Source organism: Osmerus mordax, chromosome 2 (genome assembly GCF_038355195.1).
Source record: "Osmerus mordax isolate fOsmMor3 chromosome 2, fOsmMor3.pri, whole genome shotgun sequence".
Classification (NCBI taxonomy): domain Eukaryota; kingdom Metazoa; phylum Chordata; class Actinopteri; order Osmeriformes; family Osmeridae; genus Osmerus; species Osmerus mordax.
Genome location: NC_090051.1, coordinates 17,798,525 through 17,823,135, shown reverse-complemented (window position 1 = coordinate 17,823,135; position 24,611 = coordinate 17,798,525). Strand labels below are relative to the sequence as shown.

Genomic DNA, 24,611 nt, shown 5'->3' with positions numbered 1-24,611 from the left:
TGGGCTACATAGCGACAGGTACATTTTTCTCCTTTTTGCATGAAGTCTTCTATTATGCCTTCACTCTCATTTGCAGATTTGAAAAACATGCTGATATGAAAGTCAGAAATCGATCGTTAAAAGTGCAAAGTTATTTTCTTTTCGTCTATTTTCAAGAGACGATTTTCAACGAGACAAAAAAAAGCCAAAAGTCATTTTTTTGTGCTTAACAGTACAAGCCATTTAGTAGGTTGTTAAATATTCTCCGCCAGACAAAAAGCCAGTCATCTTGGTGCTTCCAGTGAGTGGTCCCCTGATGGCTCTGTGACCCCTAATGTGACCCCTAGTGACCCCTCTGTGACCCCTAGTGACTGGCAGCAGCTTCTTAGCTAACCCCTGAAATGCAGTCACATCCTGTGTTAGTGCCCGGGGCCATTTACAATTCCACTAGAGGACGCGGTTGGATGTGTTGGGTATTACCACAGGTCTCTGTCCTGTTTTGAGTGATGAAGCATGGCCTGCCCCAGAGTTGTAGCATGTATTTGAGGTAATAGACTACGATGCATCTTAAGGCTAATAATCTTAAGCAAGAGTTTGAATGCCTGCTACTCAACCAGTTAAACTTCTTATTACATAGCCTTTACACTTTTCATTTTTCCCAGCTTCCACCAACTTTTTTTTTTCTTCTTCTTCTTTTTACCACAACTTACTTGCTTTCATTTCACAATGAAATCCAACACTATGGAGAACCACAATCACAATGAACACTCACACAATGGGTTTTCACCAACGATAGCACAAGCACCTGAACCATGGGTCCCGCCACACACCCCAAACCCACCCTGCCCCAGACCCTTCCAGTATCCCCCCCACTACCATGCACAGCATCATCCCAGACATGGAGCAACACTCAAGTCCACTGAGGCATGTCACTGGAGTGCTATCCTTGGACTGGTCTGGGGCTGGGGGGGAAGATGAGGATGAGGGTGGAGGAGCATCACAAACATTAGTCCACCCAGCTAAAGGATTTGCACCCCATTCCCCAATGAGACGGGTGGATGGGTCTTGTGTCAGCTAGCCTTGCATCCTTTCCTCCCTTCCTCTCTGCTCTGATTCTTGGTCCCTCTTGTGCCGTTCTGATTCCAGCCCTGCCCTGCGGGGAGGGGGAGGAGGAAGATGAAGAGGGGGGGCAGATGAAGAGGAGGCAGACGAGCAGGGTCACAACACCACACAGTGAATCCTGTGAGAGCCTGTTGAGCGTTCACTACGCCACTTGGTCTTCTTCTTCTTCTTTTGGCAGCGCTCCGGAACCTGCTGCCTGCGAGAGCAGGGAAAGAGAGGAGGGGAGAACCTTAGACATGGTGTTAGCCCTTCAGGCAGACGAGTGAGGCTGAGGAGCAGAGCTGGGACGATGTTTTTTATATTAGAGTGAGAGTGAGAGAGAGAGTGAGAGAGAGTGAGAAAACATGTGAGAGAGAGGCTGTGTGTGTGTGTATGTGTGTGAGAGAGAGGGTCTACTTTACACTGACAGGTAGGGGGCCTCGTTGGCTCACTAATAAGCCTCTCAAACCTTTTGTGGAATCTGTGGGCCCTCCAACAGGATATGACCTCATACTAAATATCAACACAAACTGGATTCCTCTGAAATTACACGTCTGTTCATACAGGAAATGGCTCTCTTTTTTCTCTCTCTTTCCTTCCTCTTTTAACTTTCACTGGCATACCAGACTCTCATTGTCTGTAAAAGCTATGACTAGATTGGTGTTCTTGGTCAAGTCGAAAGTGTTTGCCTAAATTATATGTTTCTGTCTAAGAGCCATTGCAAACCTGATATATCCTATTGTTCTAACCCAGCATGTGTGCATAAAGCACCTCTGCTTAAAAATGTTTTGACTTACCTTATAACTCTGACTAACTCATGAAAGGCCTTGTCCACATTCATGGGAGGATCCTTGGCACTTGTCTCTATATATGTAATCTAAGAAAATCACAATCACAAATATGGTTATCCAATAACCAGTAATGAAGCATTCACATTTTCTCCAGACATTCTAAGTCATTTGTGTCCTCCTAAATAGCCTATGAAAGAGCTATGGATGGCTTGGCCAGAGCCTCAGTGTGATCCCACCAAGCCAAAATCATACCTTACAGCAAAATGCTGACTCAGCCTTCTGCTTCCCGGCACACAACAACTTCTCTCCCTCCCAACATCTTCCCATGAATCTCTCCCTACTCCTTTCCGCCCCGCTTGGTCTGGACTGTATTTTCTGTCTTGGTGAGCAGACTGAGGAGACACTCACATTGTGTTTGGCAGCCATCTCATGTCCCTGCTCGCTGGTGATTTTACGCAGATGAACCAGGTCCACTTTGTTGGCCACCAGCACCATGGGGAAGGCCTCCCTGGCGGGCATTGGGAGGCACAGACGGAATTAAAACACAGTCTTCTACTCCATTTTGAGGCAATAACATGGCTGGCTTTGCTAAACTGAAACAGAAGCATTAGCTGTGGTCCATGTCAGAGACTTGCCACTCCCTCCTTACCATGTGGCACCTCACCTGTCTTTGACCCTGAGGATGAGCTGGTGGAAGCGGTCCACATGTTCAAAGCTGGCCTTGTCTGTCACAGAGAACACAATGAGGAACCCATCGCCCGTCCTCATGTACTGCTCTCTCATAGCACTGAACTCCTCCTGACCAGCGGTGTCCAAAACTGAAACACAACACCCAGATAGAAAAAAGTTCTAAACAAACTGTACTTCTCTGAATATTCAACATTTCATTCATTTTTGTAAATCACCAAAGAAAGGTTCTACAGCCCAAAAATATTTCCTGCACCCGAAGGAAAAGTATCATGAAAATCTCAGGGGAAGGTAGATCCTTATTACCATCTAGTATGGCCCACTGTCCGTCAATCTCAGTGTGTTTCAGGTAGGAGTCCTCGATGGTTGGGTCATAATCTGGTACAAAAATCTTCTGGAAGAATTGAATGGTGAGGGCGCTCTTCCCCACGCCCCCGTCCCCCACCACCACTAATTTGTACGTGGGAAGGTTGTCACTAGGGACAGCGCTAGTTGCCATGGCAATGGCTACACCTGGAACAAAAACAGGGGTGGGGGGGGGGGGTTGTAAGAGAGGGGTGTTGTTACTTAGCAGCTGCAGCGATGCCATGTAGCAGCGGTCTAATCATCGCCACGGAGACAAGAGGGACTACATGGAGAGTGGTGCAGAGTACAAGTGAGCCAAGCACCACAGAATAACATCAGCCATCGACAATTCCTCCTAGCTTGACTGATCAAACGTGATGTTCAGAGTATAGCTGTAGCTTTAGACAGCGTGGCTCTCAGCTCACTTTAGATCAGAGTAGCATTCACCAAGTGAATGACTGAAATTAAACGGGATATGCAACTGACCCCACATCATTGTAGGCATAATAAGATGATTCCATCCTCCTTGTTCTTTTAATGCTGTGTAAAGAGTGCAGCTAGTACAATATACATACTTTCAGAGAGGGCTGGAATGATGCTCAAAAAAAACCACAATGCTACACGGCAGGAGGAAATCCAGTCATTATCTCAGGCTGAAACACTCCCATAATGCATTTAGAAAGTTATAGATCTTTCTTGTCCTTTGTCCCTGCCACATACAGTATGTATTGCAGCACTTCATATTACAAATGGTAAAAATGTGAAGAAAACTAGAATAATGCAATGAGTGAGGAGCTAAAGTATCAATTGAACAGTCTGAATTAATGTCTGATGTAAGCGTGTGTCCGTTAAAATTTAATTTCATCTTATATCAGTAGTGCACGGTAGCAGAGGCTTACAGATTTTACCAGAGCTTGCAAAGCTGTACAGGAACGGTGGGTTACACAGACAATCTAAGGATAAAGAAAGGAGTCAACTGAGGACAGAAACTTGAAACGTTGTGTAATAATATAGAAAGTAGATCAAGGGTCAGAAGTGCATAGTTCTACAGTATTTCAGAAACAAGGAACATTCTGTACCAGCCACATCGCAAAGCACCCACTTCTCAGCTACAAGGCACAATCATCACAATGATTCTCAGTGGTTGGAAAAGCGTCAATCGTGTGAAAACACAAAGACGCTACTCTACTTTGACATCCATTTTGGTTGAAAGGCAAGTCTGAAAACACATTTTTGGGTCGAATGTTAAATTGGATGGTGGTATTTACACCAGCTCCAGGCATTGAGAGGGACCTGCACAGCCTGTGGGTAGCGTCACCTACGTTGGGCTAGGCTTTGAAAATGAGCAGGGCACGGGCCAGGCCAGGGAGGCAGTAAGGTGGAAAACATGAGGCACCAGGCTTCAGCAGGCAAGCAGGAAACAGCTGTCAGCTGAGGTCTACAGCCCCTTCCTTCTCACTACAATGGAAGGAAGGAAGAGGTTTCCTTCCCCACGGCACCCTGATCCAGTAAGTCGCAACCTACAGACGGACAAGACTGCACCACCCATTCACACCCCAACATGACATGGCAGGAAACATTTAATCAGTCACATTATCCATCAGGTACTTAAAGCTCTGTACAAAACAGTCCCATGCAGATATACACCATAGAACTGTGTTTGTTCTCTAGGTTTCTGAATCAACTAAGGAGTATCATGGATGTCAAGAAAGCGCAATTTTTGTGTAATTGTAGTTTAGACATGTTTCAGTTAGTTCTTCTAATGGAAGGCAAAGGACTAGTTTGCCAGGTGTTGATTTGACAGTCCAAAATTAGCGGGTCATACGATTATTGTTTCCGATGATTCACCAGAAACATCCAACTTAATATGCGGTCAAACTGATTTCTGCAATTCTGAGCCAAAACACTTGGCCTTCGAAACAAAGGGGAACCATCCATAAATGGATCATACATGTTATATATATGCAACCTAAACAGAGCAGAAGAGTGGTAGGACAGATTATATCTAGAACACATGCAGCCTGATCAAAAATCTGATCACACCACACATCCATAACTGGTCATACCATGTCCCTGAAAGTCTTCAACTGTACATGACTTGGCTAGATCTCATGACTACTGTGATAATTGCTGCTACACTGGTCTACTTGAGACTTCTCAGGGCATGGAATGTATTAGTCAATGTGATCAACTTTGGCATCTTGTTGACTCTGCATTATGCTGCCTCTAATGAACTGACAAAGCCAAAGATAGTGATTTTCAATGGTAGACCTTTCTCTCTTTATTATTTCTAGTTTGTCACAGTTCATCCCAGAGGATTGTAATGGCTCACAATAAATCAACACGACTGTTCTTTATAGACAAGTCTGTCACTAAGAAAGTGGCAAGAGTTCAGGTATTTTACTACTCGTTGTTGCATTATCTGATGATTTCACTTTTTCTATTCATAGAGGGATGGATATGTGTAGTCTTCTGAGAAACTACTGAGAGCTGCAGCTGGTGATTTCATTTAATGATCTGGGTCATCGATAATCTCTCTGTGGGAATTTCCGAAATGTATTTTTTCTATCCCAGAATGAATGCCACTGGAAACAAATGGAAGATATGGGCTTAACCAATGTAGACTGGGAAGCCAGAATGAACAAATACTGCATGAGATTTTCAGCACTGTGATCAGCTCAAAATGACAGGGGAACAGTGACAAAACGTCCGAACATCCTAAGGCCCGTTTTAAACAACGCCGCCGCCCACAAGTAGCCTATATTTGTTGCTTCATCTTCTTGAGAAGTTTGCAGCAATAAGCAATTTCCGCAAATGTAGCCTAAAATTAATGGCCGTCGTTTTCCATTAGAAGGCGATAACATTAAATCGCTTGGAGAATAAGTTAAATCGGTTGACATACTAGACTTATAATAAACGAACATAGCCTAATCTAACAATGATTAGGCCACGTAAATGTAGCATTAAGTAGCTTATTTCAACCTTTTTTTTATGAAAACGCAACTTACTATTGTATGATATGTTTTCTTGGGCACAACCTCTTCACGTTCTGATTGTATTCTTCATCCCTCGCCCTGTTGTCAGATCAAAGCCACAGTTTTGCCTTTAAAATGAGAGCGTGCCTCACACATCCGCAAAACAAAACCGTTGTATTGCAAATCTTTATATCGCAACAGCTGATACTATAAATAGAATACCATCACAGGGGTGGACCTTCTGCCGATTAGAAATTAAACCCATCAGAGTTTTCCTCCATGGAAACAGTGAGTAAATAAATAAAATAGCAATACCGTTGAATGGCGTGTTATCATATGAAAATATTTTACCTCTAGAAAAACTGGAAATCTCCCGAGGTGGTTAAGCAGTCTCCCTTTCAGAGAGAGTGGGCTATTCCGTTATGCCGCGGCACTCAGACTTTCTTTAAAGGTGTAGTTCTTTCAAATTCGGATAGACTACAGCTTGGGGGCGACACATGTGATGTTAAATTACACTAGTCAAATATTCAGTCATGTTATCCGATCGAAAACATTTTTGAGCCAATACGTTTTTATTAAATTACATTAGATATAAGAAAACAATCAAGTGGAAGGATGGGTCTCTGCAGAGCAGTCTATTCATGCTTCTTAGCAAGCTGATTCAACATCACATGAACTAATAGACCAGTTGCAGGAAGAAAGGTAGTTAAAGTGATAAATAATCTGATTGGGGTGGGGCGTGGGGGTGCTCGATATCACCCTCACTCTCATAAATAAGTCATGCATTAGATTGTGCTGCTGCCTTTTACAAGGCTCATTGCAGTGGCTAATAGGTCTGAAATGAAATGGACAGCACTCACTCTCTTTTGCAAACAGTATACAGCTGTTCCGGTAACCTCTTTCTCTCAGAAGCATGTTCCAAGATTCCAGGAACACCTTGGATTTATGTTCCATGCAATGATCTATACTAATATGGTGCAAGAGGAGAGTCATTGGGGAATGAGAAACTGTTGTGAGTGGAGATGTACACATAGGCCTATTGATTTTGCTTTTGAGAATAGCAAAAAGGCAATCAACATGCTCTGGATTGATGATCAATTGATCACTCCATGATTTATTGCTGAACCAATGGGATTTTAATTTGAGTATTGATTTAAAGGTCTCTTATTCATTTGCTTACTGTACATAAAGGGTCACATTAATACATGTAATTTAGTGGATTAACTGAAATATGTTTGCATTTGTAACTGAGGTATCGGCTCAAAGGAAGTTCTTTACTTGTGGTTTATGTAAAGTATACAACAGTATATACCAATATACTAAAGTATATACCAGGTTCTTGTAATTGATGTTGAAAAAGCTTACAGCAAAATGTTACAATATCATGTTCTCAATTGATTCATGTGCAAGTAAGGGCTGTAAAACTTAAATGATATACCATAGTGATCTTAATACAGACTTTACATTTTGTTGCCATATCACAGCATCTCTTCATTAATTGTTATTTTTTACTCGTTTGCCATGCAAGTATATGTTACCCATTGCCTAGTAACATCACACCATGGACTAAAAGGTGTCCATAATATTAATGTGAGTGCAGAACAATCGTAAGGAAACTTGTCTTTCATTATGACAAACTTGCCCCTCATAATTGAATGCCAAGGTGAAGACAATATGGAAATCATAACTGGGTTATGTATGTTTGCATAGACCACCATACCATGGGCCTGCACAGAAGTTCATTTTTATCTGCATGCTAAATATGGGTAACCTAATTCTAACTGCTTGGATATTCCCCACATTTTTTCCAGAGCTAGTTGCCATGGTGACTGAGCACAGAGGAGCCCTCTCACTCAGGGTATATCTCCACAAATCCTATGTAAAATGGTGCATTTTGCCATTACTGGTATTTAAAATTGTAAAATTTCACATAAAAGCATGCTATTTTCCAAACAATGGATTATATTCTGTTAACTATTTTCATATTCACATATGTCTAATAAGGAATTACCCCTGCTATGGTGTCACATTCAGTCCTTCATTACCATCTTTTGCATATTGTACTCAAACAGCAGCTGCTTTTAAATGTCGTAGCAGCTCACATATCTTAAACACTTATTGATCTTATCCATGGAGCACACACAACACAGTTCTCCAATCTGATTCAATTAGATTAATTGTTATTTATCATGTATTGTCACATGTTAGCTGCTAATAAATATATATTTTTAAAGTAGTTCCAATAAATGCGTGTGACAAAAGAAGAGGGATGTAATTACGCTGCTATCAAATGCTGGGGAGGACCTAGAAAAATAAAACAGAAGCAGAAACAGCTAATAGAATGCTCATTGTGGTCATCCAAGAACGGCTCAATCATATGGGGGTGTTTGACACAGAAAGCCTGGCAGAAGCATAGGCACGCGCACGCAAATACACACGTTCGTATCAAACAGTTCAAATGTAGTTTTACAGCACCGGTAAAGTTGCAGCTGATGACATAAAACAGCAACAGGGACGCAAAATTGTCGCGAAACTAGGTACCTCTACAACGTACTTTACGGCTTACAGCTGTCCTTGTAGCGATGTCCCTTACATGTGAGTTGAGGATTGTGCAACACATTATAAAACATAACATGTATGGCAATATATAGTTTCAAACTCGATGCAAGTAATAGTTAAGTCAAATGTTCAGGTAATGCATAATTTTGGTGCTTCGCTTATGGAGCTATCTTGCTAGGTAAACATTTAGACTGTTTAGCTAGTAGTGCTAATCCTGCTGATGCTACATGATTTAAGGCTTGACCATTCACTCTTAAGTAACTTCACCAAAACTTTGTCATGGCGTTTTGCTGTTAGCAACAGCGTCAGAATTTCGTTACCTTTCTTTCTCACATTCCCTGCTTTGTAGCGGAGAACTGAATGTATTCAAATTCAGCAAAGATCTTCGTATATTTCGAGTAAAAAGGAATACCAATCAGACCTATGTTGATTATATAAACACCATTGGTTTCTCTTTTTTTCTACTCGCAGATGCATCCTTCTAAAGTCTGCTGGTAACAGGTGGGCAGGAGGACGGTGGACCATGGCTTCTCTCTTTTTAAAGTATTCTGCGCTTGCACAGAAGTATCGTGTGCAGCTGCTTGTTGCAAGCTGTGGCAGTGTGTTTGCAGCCAACTTGTTCTACCATGTGTTTCCTGACAACACGTACAGGAAGCTGTACCAGGCATGGACTAAAGGAGAGCCAGCAAACCTCTCAGACAAGCTGGATAATGTCTTCCAGCAGGTGCTGAAGGACTATAATGTCAGCTTCCCGGACGGCTATAGCGCCTTTGCCTCTTTCGGCTTCCAACCAGTTGGGGCAGGTGTGCCATGGCTGCCCGCTGGTGCCCAGATTGGCATTCCTGCCAACTTCAACAGCACGCAGGACGACCCTGCAGGAATCACTAATCGTACCATTTTCATAAACGGAAAAGAAGTGGAGTGGGATAGTGACATTGGCACCACATTGAAGGATGCGCTTGTATTCTCCCCCGAGGCCCAGAAGTTTGCCATGGCGCGCGAGGTGGCCCGTCTTGAATCAGGGGGGCCAGTCCTGAATGCAGTGGTAGCTCCAACTTGCCTGGCAGGAGTGTGGATATATAGTGTGACCCTTAAGCAGATCTTTGCTCTGCACACAGGCCCAGCTGTCTTCAGGGGTATGGTCAATCTGGTGGCACTGAGCCTGGGTGCTGTTTCATACTATCTCACCACTGATGCCTTCACCCAGTGGCTGGACTACAGATGTGATCGCTGTGCTGCACGCCTGTCCCGGGACTATGCCAAAGGAGGGGTGGAGTTCTATGACAAGATCCTGATCAGGAACAAGACACTCCGCTTGCTGATGGGCCAAAAAGGGGCAGATATGTATTCCCCCAGTGGGAACCTGTTCCCAGCCAACCTGCTGAAACTGAGGCATGCCCCATACACCTCCAGGAGAGATGGCATCATGAACCTGCTAAAGGAGGAGAAGGCATAAGCAGATAAGGAATTTGACTGAAGACTGACTGACTTTAAAATTGAATCAATTAGGTATTTAAGGTGAGGGAGCTTCAACCACATGCAACATAGTCTAACTATTGACACAGGAAGTTAGATACATCAAGTTGCTTCTTTTTGTCTAATACTGGTTATCATATGTGTGGGTTAAATATGCTGCCTAAACCTGCACTTTTGTGTTGCTGTGTATATGTACTAGTGAAAGACATTAAAAATGCTTTCTTAAGTCTTCTCATGATCATGTGTTGTGAAAGCGACAAAGATTGAGGAAAATGGCTGTGACAAAGTGATTTTGTGAATTGAAGTAGCCATTTGGTCTGTTTCCCTGTTCCATTAATGTGCTTCTCTTGCCTATTCCCTGTCCTTCTCCCCTGATAAGCCTTATTTTTTCCTACACTCCTCTCATACCTGCTAGGACACACATAATGTGGTTTCTGGCTCAAAATACTGTTAGAGAAAGTGTCTCTCAAGCTCTTGTCACAAACAGGCCCTGACATAGGGACAAGCCAGATTGTTGAGGATAGATGAACGAGTCAAGTCTTAGACGTACAAGTGTCCAGACGATTACACACAAACACACACAAATTCATATACACACGCAGCCAGTTATGGCGTATGACGTTATACCGACCCTATTTGCTCGAACTCTTTGACTGATCAAAGAGTTCGAGTGGTTAAGGAAGGTTGGATTTCTAAGATTTTCTCATTCTTGGGTTAATCACAAGGGGGGAAAAATACAATACATCTCAAACCCAAATCTGTGGAATTAGATTGAAGGACTTATCAAATTTACGCAGGAACCTAAATCAAATTTGCATCAAGGGCAGTGTAAGCGGGCTACAATTGTTCGCCACATGATGTCGCCCTGGACCAACAGCGTGTATTCTTGCTGTGTTGTCTTCCCAAAATTATATCACTGTATTTTAGAATTGTTATAATTGTGTATGGTTTTCAATCAAAACTAGAACGAGTAGGTATTTGGCCAGCATTACCTAATTTTATGATCCTACTTTTTATTTTACGATAGCATTGAATGACAGCAAGCATACTTTCGCGATTAAGCCGGAGTGAGCGCTCCCACAATTTTACCACGCCTCTTTAACATACGACTCCGCCCCTGTGCACCGGTGTTCAAGGTTGCGCCATTAGCTACATTGAGCCGGTTTGTTGTATATGAAGTCCCTACAAAATACAAAATTCGTAATAAACATGAGGGAATATATTCTTCATAACCATAATACCTAAAATAATAAATTTTTAACTGGCTTCGCCCCATTTCTGAGCAGCTGAGGTTTCACTTCATTCCAACATCATATTTTATTCTTCTGTCTGGACACTGCTCTTCAGTTAGCTCTGATATGCTTTGCTGTTGATAGGGCCCTGCGGGTAGGTTACAGGGTGCACTGCTTATCTGGCCCTGCTCAGTTGGTAGGACCTCTGTAGGATACTTGCGCTCTGCTGTTAGGACTTCACAAAATATAATCCCTGACATAATTCTATGAGAAAACTGAACATAAATGTTTTTACTCTTTTTTACATAGCCTACTCACATATGGCCCTGCGGGCTAACAATATCAATGGACAAACGAGGGCGTGTTCATACGAAGTAGAACGCCCATTATCTAGAAACGCGCAGTTGCAACCAACCAAGACTCTGCCTGGCAGGCAACGGGAACGGGCTCAGTTGAAAGTCAGAAACCCATTATTTGGAATCCACTTCTTTCACCTTTTCGATGTTCAATATTCTTTTTCATAAATGTAAGGGATTGTAAATATTATTGTATCGGTACGAGATCACAACTATTGATTCGCTTCAGCCAATGGTTTCTGTGGCTTGCGTAAGGAATATTCGTCGCCGAGCTAGTCGGAGAATCGAACCAGGAGGCCCCGCGCAACTGAATGTGTATGAAGGCTCGAACTCGAAGTGATAAAGATGCGGTTTTGTGGGAGTTCGCAGCGGATGAACTGAAGTTGGATTTTCAGTCTCACGCCCTCAGCTTACTTTCTTCCATAGCAAAAAAATCATATTCATTAAAAACTGGACACTCCTGGAACTGTTTATGACGGTGAGTTCTGACTCAATAACAATCTTTACTGAAAAGTAGCGAGCTAGCTTTAGCTAATGCGGTTCGTATCTCATATGCTATCACTGGCTAGCTAACGTTACATTACTACTAGACTAGCTAGCTAAGGTTAGTTAAGCTTGGAGTAATTAGCCACGCTATCCGCTTTTGCGTTCTTAAAAGTTAAATGAAGCTAACTAGTTTAGCTATACAGCAAAGGTTGTTAAACATTACTGACCACATGCATACCCAGGTACTAGATTAGCTAGTAACCTACAACCCCATTGAGCTAGCTGCTAACTCTTTAGCTGGGTGTTACTAGGTAGTTAGCAGCTTAATTTAGTTTGCTTATTTTTAACATTAATTTCGCATTTAAAACTGTAATTGTCAATGCAGTATAGCGTATATTGTAGAATGTAGGGCTGCAACATCCCACATGAAGCATATCGGACTCGTAAAGTGAAGTGGTCGCCTGTAAGGAACGTCAGCTGAGCTAGCCTATGCTGCTGCTGTGTCAAATAAAATCAAGCGAAAGTATGGCATTGCCGTGAACTACTACGGTATGTGTGCTGTTAAACCGTGATCCGTGAGCCACAATACTACTGACAGTGACAGCCGTTAATGTTGCAATTGTTTTATATTTTGGATAGCTCAACCTTTCACGTCTGTTTTTATAACATGTACTCTAATGACAAATTCTCGATAGCGGTAGCTGTCACGCATTATAGACGGATGTTCTTTTCGAACATAAAGGGAAATTTGAGTTAGTCTTAAATAAATGTCATTTATTCCGATGACGTAATGTTCACTTCTCATCTTTTGGGTCCCATTTGTGCGCGACGTGCGTTTCGACCACTGGAACGTTCGAAATCATGTTATTTCATGGGTTTCTTATTTGTTGTTGTTGACCGAGTATGGGAATCTACTACACACTTTTGTAAATACAAGTTAATTGATATGCAAATAATTTTATGTATATTTCTGAGAAATATTAGCCAATACAATGCAATACAATAATATAGTTTGAGCCTTCCTAGTGAAATGCCAAACAATGGATGGAAGGTACTAACCTCATAAACCACTGTGCATGTCACATTACAAAATATGCAAGAAGCAAGAGTCCTAGCTCTGAGACTATTTAAACGATCTTATACACCCAGAGTAAAACCTGTTTTGAGGGACCCAGCTGGTAAAGCTAGCCTGTGACCAGCGTCCTGGCTTAGTGGGTACCTGAACCAGGCATCCCTGTTTTTGAACTGGAGTATGAGTGTATCAGGACTGAGGAAAGAGGGGGGACTCAGGTGCTGCTGGGGTAATTGGCATAGACTGCACCTGCTAACACCAGACTTGGCAGGCCTTAAGGGACATTTTGAATCAACTAGGCAACACACTGCTTTGGGGAAATAGTTTTTGCCATGATGTGGGTGACATAAGCTAATAGGGCAGTGTTTAGTTAACATGGAGACTACATTAATTGTTATGTTCATTTGTGATGGTAATGTCATGCCTTTATTGTTTCTGTTGTGGATATGGATTGGAACTATGCGTTGCTTGTGAGTAGTTTTAAAGTGGTATGTCTTCTTGGTTTTATGGAGGTTTGTTTAGACTTGGTGCAAAACCACACTGTGGCCATATTTGATTTACAATAAATAATAATAATAAAAAAATATTGGCCAAAAAGCCGGACTGCATTTTAGTATATTGGTTGCTTGATAGGTCTGAATTTAACATCTAACTCGCATGTCAAGACAAGGCTACTTAAAAAGGCAACATGGTGTGAGTAAAAGACGTGAATGAAGAAGACTAGTATGTAAAAGTAAATCCATGGTTATATGCCTTGATCACTATCAGAAATCCTGTTGCAGTGCAACCCAGTCAAGTAAGTGTGAGCGTGCCCATCTTGTGATTGACAGCTCTGTTGATTCGGCCCAGTAGCCCCTCTGTCTAGAGACATGAGGAGGCATGCTATAGCTGGAGATGCCATCCTGCTGCTCTCCACTCCGGTTAGCCTCGCTTCACAGACCGTTCATGTACATGCAGAGTAGGTAATTAAGTCCTATATTTATTGACTGTGGAGAATTTAAAGTCACTCCCATGTGTATTTGCTTTATCTGATGCAGCAATTTGATATGAACTGAACCAGGTAAAAAAAGGAGGGAAAATATAGGCTATCAGGATTTGCGATCATAATATCATTCTGGTTCTAGCAAAATCTCAGGGAGGCAATGCACAGCTGTGTTTACTCACTCAAGCTATCACACCCTCACTCACTCAACACCAAACCAAGGGTATTTTGGCTGAAAAATGCATTTCCTAAACTGTGTGAGGCTTTGATTGTCAGCATGATGAGTAGGCGTACACTTCATTTGACAGGCAGTGTCCAAATGATTTAGCCAAATCATATTATCACTCAAATCAAGCTTCCCATTTATAGTCCTATTGCGGCTAGCCAGACTTAAGCCCTGGCCTATCAAATGTTGCATTCAGGAAGCAGCGGGTTGTCCTTTCCGACCCTGTCCTCCGGTTTGTGTACATTGTCCTGCTTAATAGGCTGACACATAAGGAATTAGATGAAAATTCACCCTGGTAGCATTTTAATGTTGATCTTGGTTAATTTCCAATTGTTACAGAATTAATTAGTTGAAATTAAAGATGCTGCTCCAGGCTTTACCCCATTGTACCATTAGGCTGACTGTGTGGGGGTATAATGTTTTGTAGATCTTTCAAATGATATCTCCAAAGGAATCTTTTCATACTAGGCTATAAAGAACCACACGGTGACCGATTGTCCACGACCGTGTAAATAGGCCCCTTCTCCAGTCCGATCCTTTGAAACACTGTGTGTGTCCGACACAGTTATCAAGAAAAACGAAAATGAGATTTCCTGTTTGCAGGAGGTCAGAATGACCAGAGTTCTTCCCACACCCATGTCTTCCTGGACTTGCCCCCTGACACCCTCCATATTTTTGTGAGTGTCTTCCTGAGTTGTGAAAGTTTAGATGAGGCATCCCTGTGTCTTGCATCGGGCCAGGTTAGGTTAACGAGGGTCTGTCATAGTAGTGCTCTGGATCAAGCCTGGGGTTGCTGAGGCATGGGATATGAAAACAGGTAAGCACATTAAAGGATCAGCATTATCTGGGGTGATTACTGGAGGTGGGTGGATCAGGCAAAAACAGCATTGATTGGGGAAGCCCGGACGAAAGCCATCCAGATAACATGCAAGCCATCCATCCGGCCATTCATAAGAAAACTTCAAAGCTTTCTTCACATTCCTGTTATTAGTTGAATAAACTGAAGATGAAGGATGGTCAAGGAGTGAGCACATTTAACAATAAGTTGACCATGATTTAGGGACAACATTTAACATGAAGTGAGAGTCTTTACGTCTTCAAAGGCTCTTGGTCCTCAGAGGTAGACATCAGGGGATGTTCATCTCTAGAGTTAGGGCTGAATACCCTCAGGCCATGAGCCTCTATCCCAGGACCTTGATGTTACTACTTTGACATGGCTTTGATGTAGCTTTGCCTTTGCATTCTCCTTGAGTTATGTCAAGCTGGATGTTTGTGATATTTATATCAGATCACTTGATATCCTGCAAATGGCACAACGGGGTAAGAACAAAGACTTGAGTGTTCAATGTAGTTCCAGGCTGGGCATTGCATAGTAGTCTACACAAGTGTAGGCTATACATGAAGCTTGTTTTATTTCTGAAGTAGAAATAGAGTAGAAATGTAGGCTTTGTTACAATGTCGTGCTGGCCCAGAATTTCTTTCCGGGATTGTCTTCTGAAAGACGCCAGGCCTCTCTGTTCAGCGCTCGTGGCAAACCTGTGACTGGAGTTTCCTGTTCATGAAACATAATTTAATTACTGACGAGCAATTTGACCATGATCTTGCATCCAGAAAAATCTGGGGAAAAAGCTTAGATCTAGGGAGTGTTGTCCCATGGCTTCCTTAGTCAGCGCCCACACATCTCTGGCATGTAGGCCTACGCTTTCTGTGCCACATCTCACATTTTGCAGCAACTTCAAGTGCTATGCATGTTGTGACTTGCCTGTCCCCCTCTCCCTGCCCTCCCCTCTCCCCCACACATCCGCCACACCAGCACACCTCGATCACCTCAGCCCCATTGTGTAGTGGAGGGAAGCTGCAGACCGCTCCTGTTCAGTCAGGGGTGCTGCTGCTGCCTGAAAGCGGAGGGGCCAGTAAGTCGCCTGCCACTGTATCAATAACCAACTTGAAACCTCTGACGAGGAGAAACTCATGTCCTCAGGCAGGCTCTTCCTCGAAAAGTAACACTAAAGGTCATTCATAGATCTTTCAAGATTTACAAACTATCCTGCTGTTACGGTTAAAACAAGGGGTAGGTAATCTTTTTAAAGGTACTTTTTTCCTTTTGGGATTTTTCATGCCCACTGTATTTTAGAGAGGAAAAACATCTAGATTTGAAAAAAAAATGCAATCTTATGTCCACTGTCTAGATGAGCCTATTCAAAGAAATACTCTTTTGCCTTTTTTTAACTGACCTACTCCATCTCTGAATTCCCTGCTGTCAGGAATGTTTGCTTTCTCTCCTCAGTTTAAACCCCTGGATCCCAGTCCACGTTCTTTATGCCAGTGTGTTTCAAATTGTGTATTCCTCTCTCTTCCCATAACTTTCCTTAGTCAACATATCGGTGCCAAATGTAGCTTGGGGCTGTGAAACTGTTGGTCTGCCTGTCACGGCGTGTGTGTGTGTGTGAGCAAACTGAGAGAAATGGGAGAGATGATAGTGTGTGTGAGAGAAGGGGATGGCGAAGAGAGAGCATGTGTGCCTGTGTTTGAAACGGAGATCTTGTGAAAAACTGCTATGGACACGGTTTTCGGGATGTTTGGGAAACGCCCTCCAAGGCTGCTCCACCTCCCACTCAGGCATGCGTTCTCCGGAGTGGAGCTTCGCAGCCCAGCCCGCCCTTAGCTCACAGTCAAACAAGAAAACAGTTGAGTATTTATGGTCCTGCAAACACTAACATACCCCAGCCAGAAAGCAGCCTAGCTGTTTTCCTGAGGTTATAGGCTAGGTTCTACATGCTTCCTTTGCGCTCATGGGTCGAAACAAAACAAGCTGCTTTTAATTGCTGGAGTTGCACTGTCTTCTGAACACTTCTCATATTGGAATCCTAGAGTAGAATGAGTTGTTTTCGGAAGGCCTGGGTCGGTGTGTTATGGACGGCATTCTTCGTTTTCAGTGTTGCGCACCGTGTGTTCTGTACGTAGTGTGAGGGAGATGGACTACTTTTGCATGCTATTTTCCCCACTAGGGATAATAACAGAAGCTGTTACATTCTTGTGGTTTCTCTAATTTCAGCGCCAGGCCAAGTCTGCCTCGCTCGCTGCTGTAGTCCCCCGCAGCTCAGCAGTCCCCATCATGCAGGCTAGGTTTACGAAGGGCAGATGGAGCCAGTAATATTCCACACTACCAAGCCTATCCTGCTTAATCACAAACTCCATGCTGTTAGCCAGGATAGTTTTATTTGTGATACGAATGGATGCAGTCTAATACATTGCCTAGTTAGTTGGCACCAGAGTATGATAATGGCTCATTTGAAGTCACAACACAAGCCTCCTTGGTCTACTTGGTTTACATTATTTTGTCTGGTGTCAGGAGTTTGACTTGCCAGTCAGTCCGCCCGGTGTACTATGTCAGCTTCTCTGATTGTGAGGTTGATGGCAACCTGTGTAACTTACAAGACAGCAAAAGAGTAGCCAGCAAAAGAGTAGCCAATCAGAAGCCAATATGTCAACTAGCTTTTCAATGATGGAACATGGCAAAGAATGACCTGTGGTAGTTTGTCACATCCTCAGCTATAATGTAGTCTTCCACACCTATCAGGCTGTAACAATAAAATGCCTCTATATTTTGGCGGACGTTGGAATATCCGGTGAGAGAGGGGATTCATGACAGACCTAGAATAGTCTAGGTTATAGAGGTGTGGCAGGGAGGAAATGATGTATTGTACATTCAGGCTCAGTTTCCTGTCTGCTGGGTACTAGTCGCTCTGGATAAGAGCGTCTGCTAAATGACTAAATGTACTAACACAGCCTTGTCTGCACACCACCGTGTGTGTGAATGCCTGTAGATGTCTTAAAGCATTATTTCTCCACACCTTTCATTTCCTTGGCATGAGACGAGTTCTCACTGGGTTTCTGTGCGGTGTTATGCAAACCAGAAACTTCCATCCGAGTGTCGGGATGAATACAAAATGCCCAGAAACGAATCCAACAGGAATCTTTTTTTTATTGCATTGGGATGCAATTGCTAGTTTTAAACATCTGTTTGAATGGACTCTCACTAGCAGATTAGTCTGTAATCCCTTACCTCAGTTAGGACATAGTAGCTCTAGGGCAGCGTTGCAGGGCTTGGGGGACCTACCGTTCCTACATTATGCATCAGTAGACAAGTTGGCATCAGCTAAATCTGCTAGGCCTATTGGGTCACATTCTTAGCCAACACATGCGCACACACACATACACACACACGCGCACGCACACTATCTGTGTACGATGTGTGCAGTATTATCAGTGTGACTGCCTGAAAGCCTTATTGCTGGCTGCAGTGCATTTACAATAAGAACATGCTAAAGGCAGTCCATCTCTCCAAGGTTAACATGTGCGTGGGTAAGACAATTAATTTTTATGCCTTTTAGTGAGCAGCTGGTGTGTTTCTGTGAGCAAGAAACCTAGGCCTTTGTGTATTATACTGCTACTGTTAGTGAGATTGGTGTAGCAAGACAGAAACAAACCTTGAAGACCAAGAAGGCCTATAAAGATGTGTTTGGGAATTATTATAGCTAGATTGTTTGACTGTTACGTAGTGTAGACCAGCTGTATCTAAATCCCCAGATCTGCTCTCCTAGACAGAGAATAAGCCAAGCCGAAAGGACTGAGCTGGCTGTGATTGACTGACTGGGTTGCTATCTGCTCTCTTCCTCTGTGGATCAGAGAATGTTCAGTGGTGAGACTGGTTTGAGAGCTGTTACTCAGCATTACAAGCAAATGCACACATCTGAATGTGATGGCTTAACACAGGCTTGGACCGGTCAGGATACCCAAGGCCATCATTGTCACCCTCCGTCGTAACACTAGACTCATCTCATAGCAGTCTTTAGGCGTCCCAATGTTGGTCCGGCACGCTTGCTGCCACTGACTCCGGCGCAAGCCCTGCCGCCGTGCACAAGCAGCGGGGGGTCGGAGGGGAGCGGAGTGGCACGGCGCACCTGGCCTCCCTGCCATGACAGCTGCCGGCCAGGAATGTGCAAGGTCGAGGAGGATGCGGGTGGAAATTCGCAGCGTGATCAGAACACGACCCTCTAACATTTGAAAGCTGCCGTCGTAAGCAGAAAAAAAAGAAGGGGGAAAAAAAATCAGGGGAATGTGCTGCTTTAATCAAACGTATGTTTCAGTTTCTCTCTCTGTCTCTCCCTCTCTCTCTCTCTCTCCCTCCCTCTCTCTGTCCTGACTGCCCAGGAGAAGAGAGGGGCTCTTGTTTCGCACCTACGGCTCCTCCTCTGTGATGTTGAGTAACTAACCCAACCAAAGCACTTTTCACAGCGCAGACCGGCTAGATCGCACCTGCGCTTTAGCAGGGCTTACCACTTCCACGCTTCAGTTCAGTGTTTTATATCGTTTAAGGGAGTGGTTAAGGCTAGCTCAAGGTAGCGATTCATCATTTTATCGGTTATTTACAGGAGGCCGCAAACTGGCGTGCTCCGAACTGTTAGCCCGAGGTGTAGAAGAGGTGCTTTGAGCAGTGCTTGGATGAGGACCGGGGCAAGCAGGAGACCGGGGCCTGCTCTTTCCAGTTCCACCACACAGTCAATACATGACTTATAAGAAGATGGTTCTACATTGACTCTCGGATAACCTGCTTGTTGAAGAGTTACAACAGTTAGCAGAAAGGAGAACACACGGTTCCTCAGGACCATCGATGAATTGTTCGGTCAAAGGTTTTGGTGGTGAATGTTTGGCAGAATAGAGGGCTGAACACATGTCAGGACACCTGTGACCCCCCCCTCGGCCCCCATCCCCTCTTAGACAGATCATTGCGCCATACTGCTAGACCAATACACGCCTGTGGCCAAGAGCCACTGTAGGGTTTAGAGGTTACGAGAGTCACAGTCTCAACGTCGGATCCTTACAGAAACACAGGCTCAAAGGGGTCATGACTACAGATGGGTATAGGGCCATGGACATATGTCCCTGTCTTACTGACAATTAAGCAAAGGTCCCAGAGGTAATTGACCAGTCCACAACCTCTGTAAGACCATGGGATGTCTCCGTCTTAAATATCACCTCAAATATCAAGAGGGCATGGCTTTTAAATCGACTTTGTGTCAAGCTCAGATCTTTCTCTCTCACTCTTTCTACCGTCCACTTCGACGTATGGACACCTTTAGATATGCTTGGTACATTTTAACATCTTCCAAATTCACACAGAAGCTGGATGGTTGCACAGTGTGCTTTCAGTTCAGTCTGGTTTGGGACATGGAAGGGACAGTAAAGCACATTTCTGCACCAGCAAAACACTCTGGTCTTAAAACCAACACAGCCAATGCTCACTTTGAGCCAGTGGAAATGAAGCGGGAGGGGGGGGGGGGGGGGGCGGGGCAGTGACAGTGAGAGTCAAGAGTTGTTTTGGCCAAGAGGAAGAAAAGTGACAAACCTGTGTGCATTCATTTGGCAGCTCAGCCACAGGAAGCAGCAGGCCCCAGAAAGGTCAGGTCAGGAGTGACAGCTTGCCGCGGCGACACAGAGAGGATGGCCCAACACAGCATCATGGCCTATACCCGCTCAGCCAGCTGACCTTTCAACACAGGCTGTGCTCTGGGAATACGTTCAACTTAGACTTACGGCTGATCCTTTTTCGAGAGAGAGAGAGAGAGAGAGAGAGAGAGAGAGAGAGAGAGACATAGAGAGAGAGCAAGGGGCTCTCATCTCTGTTTGGACCATTGGAAAGAAACTGCACCTCCATCTCCCACCCCCACCGCCACCTTACTCTGCGACTCGGTGTGAATGGCTGTGAGAAAGATTGAATGGTCTCTCAGTCGAGCTGATGGTTGTCATTTGCATAATGGCCTGTTCTGTTGTGACAGCTTGAGTTGGGGTTGAAAGCAAGCGGACGGCAAACACACACAAAACATTTACCCAGAGTGGGAGGATGGTGTGTGTGTGTGTGTGTGTGTGTGAGAGAGAGAGAGAGAGCGCGAGAGAGAGAGCGAGAGGGTCTGAAGAAGAAAGAGGCCTCTGAGACTGTCAGCTAAATAACTGGTGGTCTCTGATTAGTGTAGATGTGTGCTAATGTGAGGAGGGTAACTGGAGCTGTAGGTTGCTGTGAGCCAGTCTCATCCCAGTCCCCCAAGTGATTGACTGAACTCTTGGAAGCGTTTATTCAGTACGTTCAATTGTAAAAGCTCAAATTGCGCTAAGCTGAATAAAGGATTAGCTTTTTAATCAAACAATGGATACTTTTGAAGGTCTGAACCGTGATGACTGACTAGAACAAACTGTTCTTACCACAGATGGAATCCTTGTAACCTATTGCCCCACCCCCGCCCCATGTTGTTCTGTTTTGATGACGGGATTCAGTTCTAACTCGGAAGATTCCTCTGCGGGCACTGTCACTGGTGTCCTCTTGCAGATGCCAGCTGAGATATTTTTGTTTCCCCAGCAAAATGTTTCGTAACGCGTGATGCCTTTGTACGTGGAGACAAGATTCAAGTAATAGAGCCTTGAGCAGGAACACATTAACACCTAGTTTAGAGTGACCGCTCATATATGAGTAATTTTATGAACCACAATACTTTTTTTTATGGCTGTTATTCCAGTAGTGTTAGTCTTAGTAGTCTGCGTGTCCATTATTCTTTGGTAGTCTGCTGGTGTCACATACTCGGTTCCTCTTAGTACAGACTGTTTCGCTGACTGGTTGACAAGATGCCAAGAGAGGAGCTTTTTGGAGGGGGTCAGTTTCATATCGTGAAGACTGTGATATATTACCCGTAGTCTTAAGGCACCGTATGGTTTTACTACTAAGCAGGCCCCACAATGGGTGACGTCCGGCTGCCCCGAAAGGAGGTCAAAGTTCAAATGCTACCCACATTCCCTAAACGACCCCCCCCTCCTCGGACAAGAAACAGGTTTAGGCCTCTGTCCTGTTCCTCTGTGCTCCTATTCACTGGGCTGGCCTAGATTCTACCGTGAAGCTAGTACACTGCTATCTTTCTTACCCGTTTGGAACTAGGCTAGGGATAGCCACCGTCCCTTAGTTGTCTCAGACTAGCTTCTCGGTCTGAAATAATTGTCACATGACAATGTGTGTGTGTTTGTCGATTCCCATCTTGTAGCAGGGTGTGTTGAGTGATTCAGTGCTTTTGGTTTGGCTGTCGTAGCCAATTAAGTGCCTCCAGCGAATGCTGAGGATCTGAAGACAAACCTGCTACCACGTTTAAAAGATGCCTTTCAAAGCTCACCAGCTGTCTGTGCCTCTCCGCCTGGCTGGGATCCACATACTCGTATCTCTGTGTTCCAGTTCTGGACTAATAGTGCACGTAGTAAAGACACTACAATTCCTTTTGGGTTTCAGTAATATCCTCTTATCTCTGTGCTGTTCTTAAATCAAGCCGTTTATACATTTAGTTGTGGTCAGACATGGGTCTCCACATGGTGGGCATCAGGCCCTGTCTTTGGTTCAGAGACAATTAATAATTGGAAATGATTCAGCTCGGCAAATTTATAGCCTACATAGTGACCCTACTTAGTGGCATGAAAGATGCATTGGCATGCTTGAATTGAAGGAAATGAAATCCCATGCCCGTGCACACTAGACTGACTGTTATGGGCCAGAGGTGCTTAATGCAGTCTTTGTTCATAGATTATCATGCTCCCAATTCAATTCAAAGTTGTGTCTCTGTTGTGCGGAGGCTACATAGATCTTGGGTTGACGGCTGCTCTCTGATTTAGAAAGGGGGTAAGGAGGGGAGACACTGGAGACAGGAAGGCTGTTGGCCAGTCTGTGTTTGTAATAACCTAGAGGACCGGACGAGCCCACCGGTGAAGGGAAGCACTGGGGTCATGAGGCCTGACCACACACACGCATACACACACACACACACACACGCATGCTTACACGCATGTGTACAGCCCGTCGCAGTGTTTGTAAGCTCTGCTGACTGTAGCGGAAGCAATAATGGATTCACGGTTCCGGAAAGGTCTCTCTGGGGACTTGGAGCCGTCCTCCTGTGCCTGACGGAGCATGCTCACTGGGGTTTCAGCTCTGATATGCAGGCGGAGCCAAGGCTCACCCACTCAGAACCGGCGGTTCGGAAATGAAAAGTTCCCAGCCTCCGTTGTTGCTGACTTCACTGAATGCTGGTTCACTCAGCCGATAACTATGCTTCGATTTCAGAGGCATCAAAATGTATTTTGATGCCCTCCCTCTGGAGGGTAGACAACATCATTTGTTGTCAGTATTCTGTGATCTGTCAAACGTTTCAGCTTAGTGCAGGTGCTACCAGCATCGACAGTCCTCAGGAACTTGCAGGTTGTCTGTGTTGGCATGTCCAAACCTGTAAGCCCGAGGGTTACTGGGAGAATCTAACCTCGCGTAGGAATCTTTTTTTCCCCAGTACTGTAGTGACCTTGTCCTTCAGAATCACTTTATCCCACTGAGACAAAGTCTCATAGTAAGGTACAAACAAACAGTAATGTTTCATATTAATGCAGTTAATTATGTGTCTACTGCCTGACATCCCTGTGTGTGTGTGTGGTTGTGTTCCAGACCCTGGTTGGACCGTGATGACCGCACGCTTCCGGTTGCCTGCTGGCAGATCCTACAATGTCCGGGCGTCGGAACTGGCACGCGACAGGCAGCACACCGAGGTGGTCTGCAACATTCTCCTCCTGGACAACACCGTCCAAGCCTTCAAAGTTAGCGTAAGTCCTCGTGATGCCCTCCTCTGATGCCCTTCATGCGTCTCTCCAACAGGGAGGTGTGTCTGTTCAAACTAGGGGTGTGCGGCAGGGGAAGGGGGCACTAGTCTATCCACGTGTTTAAGAAACATCTCCATGTGACCACAGTGCTGTATCCTACTTTGACTTGTCCCTCGTTCCCCATCACATCTTGTGGGGGTGAGGAGGGAAGGTATGTGTGTGAGGGAGAGAGAGAGGAGACTGTCTGAAAGAGAGAGAGAGAGAGAGAGAGAGGTGGGGGGCTTGAGGCCCTCCTCTTACGGCGAAATGCCTGACATTCCAGTGTTCAGAGGAGCCTCCCAAAGGTTGCTGCACAGTCAAGTACATACTCGTACACTGCTTCTAGGAGCACACACAAACGCTCTTGCCTCGTCTATCTAGCTCGGTCTCAAATGAAGTCAACACACACTGGAGCAGAGCCGGGTGCCAGTCAGGGACAGTAAATCAGTGTTCCAGTGATTGCAACATCCATGTTTTCTCTGGGAGCTGGAGGAAGGGACCGCTACATGACTTGATGAAGCCCGCCACGCTGCCACAGAGAGAACTTTGTGCCACACGACAACAGTGGTTTGTCTGCACTTGTCCTGTGACTGCATGAAGCGGACAGGCCTTCATGTACAAGGCGTTGTAGAG

The 24,611-nt window shown here is 44.5% G+C and overlaps 3 protein-coding genes across 8 annotated transcripts in view; 2 read left to right on the top strand and 1 right to left on the bottom strand.

The window, feature by feature from the left end:
* Positions 1–6,049, bottom strand: part of mrasa (muscle RAS oncogene homolog a) — a 6,647-nt gene extending 598 nt beyond the window's left edge. The window contains exons 1-6 of one of the 3 annotated variants that reach the window (XM_067254866.1): positions 5,912–6,049; positions 2,865–3,071; positions 2,536–2,689; positions 2,124–2,379; positions 1,878–1,957; positions 1–1,297 (exon numbers count right to left, since the gene is read on the bottom strand). The exon at positions 1–1,297 is cut by the window's left edge and continues 598 nt beyond it. In XM_067254866.1, coding sequence (XP_067110967.1) covers positions 1,198–1,297; positions 1,878–1,957; positions 2,124–2,379; positions 2,536–2,689; positions 2,865–3,057 — 783 coding nt within the window. In that variant the 5' untranslated portion in view covers positions 3,058–3,071; positions 5,912–6,049 and the 3' untranslated portion in view covers positions 1–1,197. Of the gene's footprint in view, positions 1,298–1,877; positions 1,958–2,123; positions 2,380–2,535; positions 2,690–2,864; positions 3,072–3,802; positions 3,844–5,911 lie in introns of those variants that run through there. The other 2 variants (XM_067254882.1, XM_067254874.1) reach the window with 2 other exon arrangements.
* Positions 6,050–8,450: 2,401 nt separating this feature from the next.
* Positions 8,451–10,139, top strand: tmem177 (transmembrane protein 177). Of its 2 annotated transcripts, none has more exons than XM_067259363.1 (2): positions 8,451–8,473; positions 8,909–10,139. In XM_067259363.1, exon 2 carries the CDS (start codon positions 8,961–8,963, stop codon positions 9,891–9,893), a length of 933 nt encoding a protein of 310 aa, XP_067115464.1. In that variant the 5' UTR covers positions 8,451–8,473; positions 8,909–8,960; the 3' UTR covers positions 9,894–10,139. The 2 variants fall into 2 exon arrangements, with proteins under 2 accessions (XP_067115464.1, XP_067115455.1); XM_067259354.1 differs by lacking the exon at positions 8,451–8,473 and adding an exon at positions 8,521–8,570.
* A 1,444-nt stretch (positions 10,140–11,583) lies between these two features.
* ptpn4a (protein tyrosine phosphatase non-receptor type 4a) overlaps positions 11,584–24,611 on the top strand; it is a 33,829-nt gene continuing 20,801 nt past the window's right edge. For all 3 annotated transcript variants that reach the window (XM_067255161.1, XM_067255156.1, XM_067255155.1), the window contains exons 1-2: positions 11,584–11,979; positions 23,788–23,942. In XM_067255161.1, coding sequence (XP_067111262.1) covers positions 23,805–23,942 — 138 coding nt within the window. In that variant the 5' untranslated portion in view covers positions 11,584–11,979; positions 23,788–23,804. The remainder of the gene's footprint in view (positions 11,980–23,787; positions 23,943–24,611) is intronic.